This window comes from Anneissia japonica, unplaced genomic scaffold (assembly GCF_011630105.1).
Source record: "Anneissia japonica isolate Jap-2015-1 unplaced genomic scaffold, ASM1163010v1 scaffold3945_len365852_cov175, whole genome shotgun sequence".
Taxonomy (NCBI): domain Eukaryota; kingdom Metazoa; phylum Echinodermata; class Crinoidea; order Comatulida; family Comatulidae; genus Anneissia; species Anneissia japonica.
The window spans coordinates 141,665-148,420 of record NW_022684590.1 but is presented as its reverse complement, the minus strand read 5'-3'; the positions used below and the strand labels follow the sequence as shown (position 1 = coordinate 148,420).

At 37.1% G+C, this 6,756-nt stretch overlaps 1 protein-coding gene across 4 annotated transcripts; it reads right to left on the bottom strand.

Annotated features, from left to right (window-relative positions):
* Positions 1-179: 179 nt before the first annotated feature.
* Positions 180-6,038, bottom strand: LOC117107212 (protein asteroid homolog 1-like). Of its 4 annotated transcripts, none has more exons than XM_033248835.1 (3): positions 5,872-6,038; positions 5,362-5,459; positions 180-3,709 (listed from the first exon to the last, which is right to left on the bottom strand). In XM_033248835.1, the coding sequence occupies exon 3, from the start codon at positions 3,667-3,669 to the stop codon at positions 1,075-1,077; it is 2,595 nt and encodes an 864-aa protein (XP_033104726.1). In that variant the 5' UTR covers positions 3,670-3,709; positions 5,362-5,459; positions 5,872-6,038; the 3' UTR covers positions 180-1,074. The 4 variants fall into 4 exon arrangements, with proteins under 4 accessions (XP_033104726.1, XP_033104735.1, XP_033104717.1 ...); XM_033248844.1 differs by lacking the exon at positions 5,362-5,459 and having other exon boundaries at positions 180-1,202; positions 1,326-3,671; XM_033248826.1 differs by lacking the exon at positions 5,362-5,459.
* Positions 6,039-6,756: the final 718 nt, after the last annotated feature.

The following is a 6,756-nucleotide window of genomic DNA, read 5'->3' as shown; positions in this document are numbered from 1 at the left end:
CTGAATACTGCATAGCTGCATTTTTAATTATGATGTGAATTACACGGTTAAATCTCATAAATCTACAATAAAAATACAACAATAAAAGCATCTGCTTCCTAACTGTTGTTCCATTACTATTTAAAAAAAAATTTACATACAAAATTTTAAATATGCATACATTCAAGTCATTTATTATATTGCAGATAAAATACATACTGTATACTGTATATACATAATAAAAACAAAAGAAAGCATGATAAGAAAATGACCAGGTAAATCGTAAACCAAATCAACACAAAGAACATCAACAAAAAAGCATGCTGTTTTATCTTTCATTTAAAGAGATATGAAATACTGTACAGTGTTGCACTGCTTTGATATCTCCGAGTTGTTCGGTAAACATGTTCTTTTACTGTACCACCATGTAAATGTTCCTCAATCAACCTAACCCAATCAGCATATCTTTCACATAATGAAACACAATGCCATGTCAACAAATATATTGGCATTTTGCAGCCCTTTTAATAATGCTCGGAAGTGCCTTACACTATTTCAAAGCATTATTACCCCTGATCGTACTGTAATTTGTAACAAATGTTTTTGTAGTACTGTATATTTAATATAAAAAAAAGAAGTGAGACTAGCCTTGAGAAACTCTAAAACTGTAACAAAATTAGGTATGATATACATGTGTTTAACAGATGTGTATACATTACTTTTTTTGAAAAGAAAAAGGTAAACTGCTAAGATGCAAATGTAACACGTATTGGACAGTAATCCCCTAGTCTTCTACAAATATAAAAATTGATACGATATCATAATAAAATGTCTTGCTTAATGGCAAGTAAGTACAGGGATTATGCCAGTCAGAATAATATACCACTTTTGTCAGGAATTGATTATAATAAAAGTGAAAAATGTATGGAAGTTTTACCAGTACTGTACATCAAACGAGTTATTTTTTTGGAATGCATAGATTTATACTGTTTTTGTGCTAGCCAGCACTGTAATTGTGAAATATAGTTTTAAAAAAATGTTTTACTGAACAATGTTGGTGTAATCACAATTGACATTGATTTTTCGTACAGTATATTACCTACCACGACCTCCAGATCCTCTACCACCACCTCCAGATCTTCTGCCACCACCTCCAGATCCTCTGCCACCACCTCCAGATCCTCTGCCACCACCTCCAGATCCTCTGCCACCACCTCCAGATCCTCTGCCACCACCCATAGCTCCACTGTTGCCACCTTCAAATCTCTCACCACTTCCTGATCCTTTGTTGCCACCTCCAGATCCTCTGCCACCACCTCCAGATCCTCTGCCACCACCTCCAGAACCTCTGCCACCACCTCCAGATCCTCTGCCACCACCTCCAGATCCTCTGCCACCACCTCCAGATCCTCTACCACCACCTCCAGATCCTCTGCCACCACCCATAGCTCCACTGTTGCCACCTTCAAATCTCTCACCACTTCCTGATCCTTTGTTGCCAGCTGCAGATCCAAAGTTACAACGTCCTGATCCTCTGTTGCCACGTCCATGGTCTCTGTATCTACCTTCTCTTTTGTTGTCAGCTGCACCTCTAGATCCTTGATTGCCAATATTATAAAATATATTGCCAATATTATAAAATATACAGCCACCACCACCACCACCAAGCACTCTGTTAGGACTTTCAGGTCCTCCTCCAGCAGGTCTTCTTATACCACCTTCATGTCCTCTGTTGACAGCTGGAGACCACTGGTCGACACTTTCAGATCTTTTGTTAAATCTTGAGTTGCTACTTCTAGATCTTCTATTTCTGTTTCCACTACCAACTTCTCTTCTATCATAACCAGAAGCTCTCTCACCACTGATGCTACCTTTAGATCCCTCAACATCACCACCTATTTTATATCTGGTGTCCAAACTATGAACTACATTGCAGTACATGGAGGACAGCTCAAAAAAATCAATATTTTCAAGAACATGGCTTTGATTTACATATTCCAAAGCTTTTCCAGGTTTTTGGAATGTCTTAAGGAAGTTGTAGACCCCATGTACAAATGTTCCATTGTACACTACAGAAACATCTAACATCATAAGCGGAGAGGATAAAAAGGTATTCAATTGTGAAATATGTTTCAAAACACTTTGCCACTGTGAAAACATATGGTTGGCATCGACATCAAAACAGTTTTCTGTTGCCTTGAATTTGATTCTTATATTAGTGAATCTCTGCTCTATCATGCTTCGGTTGTCTTCTTTGCCTTGACTGCATTGGGTAGACTGCTTTTCATGTAACTTTTTAATGGCAGTACTTATAATGATTCCCAGAAGCAAAGCTATGATATGCCTCCAGCACACTTCAGGCTTTGCATTCTTGATCCAGTACATCATGGATGCAATTGGAAGCTGATACTCCTCTTTAATGTCCTTCAAATCCTTTGCTTCTAAGAGTATACAATCTAGAAGTTCAGATTTGCTCTGTGCTTGGTTAAGACTTCTAATATTATGAATACTAAGAGAACAGTATGATGGAAAAACTGATCTACACGTGGCAGTGCTGCCTTCTCTATCATACTCTTCAATCACTGGTTTATTGCTGCAGTCATTCTGGTGAATAAAACCATACATTTTTTTCCGTATTGGCAGGCTAATTGCATTTGAACTTGCATGATGCGGACACTCAATAAAGTTTGCCAAAAAACATTTCTTAATAAAAAATGCATTTAGAGTGTCTGCTGTTAAAAGCCCATCTCGGAAATCACTTATAAACCACAGAGGAAGATCATGATATTGCCACAACTGGCAATCATTCTGGTCTATCTCTTTTGTTTGAAAGTATTTAGCATATTCCGATGTTCTATTTGCAGTATACATTTCCATTGATGCTTGAATTTTTTCTTTAAGGATTTCTTTTTGGTGCCGATATTTAACAGCAGCTTTTACTGCATTTTCCGTTGTATCAAATTGAGCAAGCCAATGTATGAGCTCTTCCAAATGTTTACCCAAAAATCGTTCCACATAATCGTTACCCTGCAGCGTTCCCAGTAGTGGAAGAAAACTTTTATTTATTGTGAAATGCTTACAAAATTCATCAACATGGTAGATCTTACACTCTAAGTATGCAGATCTGAGTTTTGATTTATACTTTGGATTTTCAAAGTGGAAATACTTCAAGTGTATGAAACCACCTGTAAGATCTGTCACATAAAAGTCACTGTCATTTGAAACAAGTGGGCAATTGTATGCATTTGCTAAAGCGGAAAGTTCGCTGTCTGCTTCAAAGTCACACTGAGCAAAGTTAACCTGATGATCCATTAGAACTTGACGAAAGACATCTACTGCCAGTAAGGGTAGTATAATGCCACAACCCCCACCAGCAAGTGAAATTGCTTGCCGTATCCGATCTTTGTGTCTGTCTTTTAGAGTCCTGAACTTCTTTTCATCAGTGTCAATCCCACCATCAATTAGAATAAAAGGCTCAATGCCGCACTGTCTGAGATTTGTGATGAATGTCTGGCATATTCCATAAAATATAAGGTTTTCTCCACCATGTTTCATATCAAGTTCAGCAGTTATATACAAGTGATACAGCAAACTGTAACCGTCAATAACCAGTTTTGTATCAGAGATTTCAACTCTGGCAGACAAGAAGCGATGTTCATCGATGAACTTTGTCAGGCCTTTGACACCCATTTCTGCAAAACTTTTAATTCTGCACTGATCGATTTAATTTCTAGAAGATAAAGAGAATTCACACTGAATATTAAAAACTATTAAAAATACAAAAAATATTAAAAATACAAAATTGCTTGATAACAAATACGCGCTCGTTTTTTTTCTGTGATTTCACGAACTAACACAATCTACTTTGATTGTGTTAGTTCGTGATGTGAATGACGAATTGTATGGTACCACTACTAGGCCTAGGCCTACTACAGAATAGAACAATCCAGGATAGACAAATTGAAATTATTAATTAAGCTGAAATGTTAAATTTTTAATACTGTAAGGCCAGGCCTAAAAAGAACTTCAGCTTATGTTACTGTTATCAGTCAGTGTGATATGACTAGGCTAAATATTATGAGATGGCATGGGCGTCGATTGGTGGGGGACACATTCTCCCACTTTTTAAAGTAGGGGACACATCATATCAAATGTCCTTCCCCACTTTTCATCAATCTTCTATAATTAAAATCCCACTTTTCAAAGCGAGTAGAAAAAATAACAATTATGCATGACTGTCCTGAATTTTGTATGTTCACTTGTGCTCTTTTCCAAGTGCGGTGCGTATTTCCGGACCATAACTGGCTAAAAACGCAATTGTTTGTACATTTCGTAACCATCTCAGTATAATCACTACATCAATTTTATAGTTATCAGAGGCTAAATTTATTGTCAAAACAATGTACTGTACGTTGTTAAAATTGGAAGGATGTAAATCTATTAGGCCAATATTTTTACAATCTCAAAATGCACACCTTCTACTATAAACGATTTATTCATTTTGTGTAATATTATGACCCGTACGTATACTAGTGTTTAATATCTGCATACATAGATTCATGTTTTTCCTAATTTCAAAAAATTATAGTTATAGTTTTAAGTTTTCAAACTCCAGTGTTAAGTTGATGCAATCTTGCAATGACGTCATAATAATCAGTTTATTCAAGTGCGGCCGAGTCGACTTGCCCCTCCCCCCACCCTAAATTTTTCCAAATTATTTTTTTAAAATGGAAAAAAAGGAAATTTGTAATTAGAATTTAGGTCTGAGAGTGCAATTTCCGGCCATCTGAGGTGTCATAATCATAAATTTTCTTACCTCAGCCCCAACCATGATGGGGCTGCACTGGTCTAGTTTCCCAATCTGTGAAAGTCCCTCCCTGTCCCCCCTCTATTTCGCTTTCTTTGATCCGCCAATAATAATGTTTAAATTAAGTAAATCACCTACAGTATATGTTTGTGAAATCAAAATGCTAACTAATGTTTTGTGTGCTTCCTATCTCCCTAGTCCTTTTTGATCGTAAATTAGACGGTAGTATTTCCACTCACAATAGTGTAGTCGCAATACTACTTGCACAAAAGTAAAATTCAAAAAGAGGAGAAAAGGAAAAACCTCTTGACTGATTTTAAAAGTACTGTACATGCAGAGACTAAATTGGTGACTGTTTTAAGTTTATCGTAGGCCTATTTGTTATATATATAAGCCGCAAGTGGGCATAATTATGATTACCAGGATAACTTGAAGATTCCAGGAAGCCCAGCGCACCCTCCCTATTTTTTTTCAAAATTTAAAATTGGAGAAAAAAGAAATTATATTCAAATTTAGTCTGACAGTGCCATTTCCAGCTACCTAGAGGTACCATAAATTTAATCATAATGTCTTACCTCAGCCCCAACCATATGGTGGGGCACACTCTCCATCTGTAGGCCTATGTAGAAGTCCCTCCCTGGTCCCCCTCTATTCCAAATTCCTGGATCAACCACTGTATTTAGAAAATGTAGTGATGTTATTTGCATTTTCTTTTAATCAATTAGATACGACTTATATTAAAAGGCTATAGACGCCAGAGCTTCCGGGGATCCCCCCATTCCTTGACCCCTACCGGGGCCATAATGGCATGCTTTCTTATTTCGTCCCACCCCCACTTTCAACCACGGATTGACGCCCTTGCTTGTGAGATGGGGCCTAGGACCTAGCCCCAGGCCCTGGCCTAGCTTGAGAAGATCATGAGTAGGGATGAAACTCGCTCTCTTTTTGTTTAAATAAAATGTCCCGCGCTCACCACCACCACTCACCTGCACTCACTAGCTTGGCCCTAGGCTAGGCCCTAGGCCTACTAACTAACCAACTGCATCCAAGCAAAAAAGAAAATGCATTATTAACTGTCTACTCACTTTTAAATTCGATTATTTCCCGCCATTTGATCCTTACTGTCATTTAGTGACAGACAAAATATAATACGAATTCGCAAATGATAAATGAAAAATCGAAAAATTGATATTTACGACCACTCAGCGCTCGATCCGAGGTACTGACTGTGCATCCATGCATGATGAGGATCGAGTGCATTTTGTTTTTTACCGCCAGATAGCGATATCGCTCAGAATGAAATCCAGCAGACGGTGATGCGTTGTGCGCATGTGTGAGCTATTCCACTAGTTTATAGGTATTTAGCATCAATATAAGTTGCCAATTAATTATTTGAAACAATTAAAAAATAGCTAAAAAATAATAGAAATCTATGGTACACAATTTTTACTTTTTTTAAACTTAATCAAGACTGTTTAAAAGTATGGCTGTAAATATTATTATGGAATTAAAAATTACACCAATTAATCGAGCGTGGAAATTGTTGAATGAAATATAGATAGTTAGGCCTAATTTGTGATTGTGATGAAGTTATTTCGAAGATAATATTTTTTTTAGCATAACAAAGTCTTGAATGATGGTTTTTCTATTAGTAATTGCACATGCGCATTAGAATAATTCAGCTAAGTGTAGGATTGAGTGACTAGGCCTATCTTAGACTTGCCACAAGTCTCTAATTATTTGATTTTTAAATAGACCTAGTTTTCCCATCCCAGACTGTACTGCCTACGCCAAGCCAAATCTGTCTCAGCAATCGCTTCGTCTGGGTCTGATCAGTCAAGCAGAACATCTAGAAGTCCCAATTTTTTTTTTTTTTTTTTTAATCTCGTTTTGGGAGGAGGGGATATCTTTAGATAATGCTGCGTGCTATATTTTCACCAATAAATACTTATCCCCTCCCCCTTCGGACA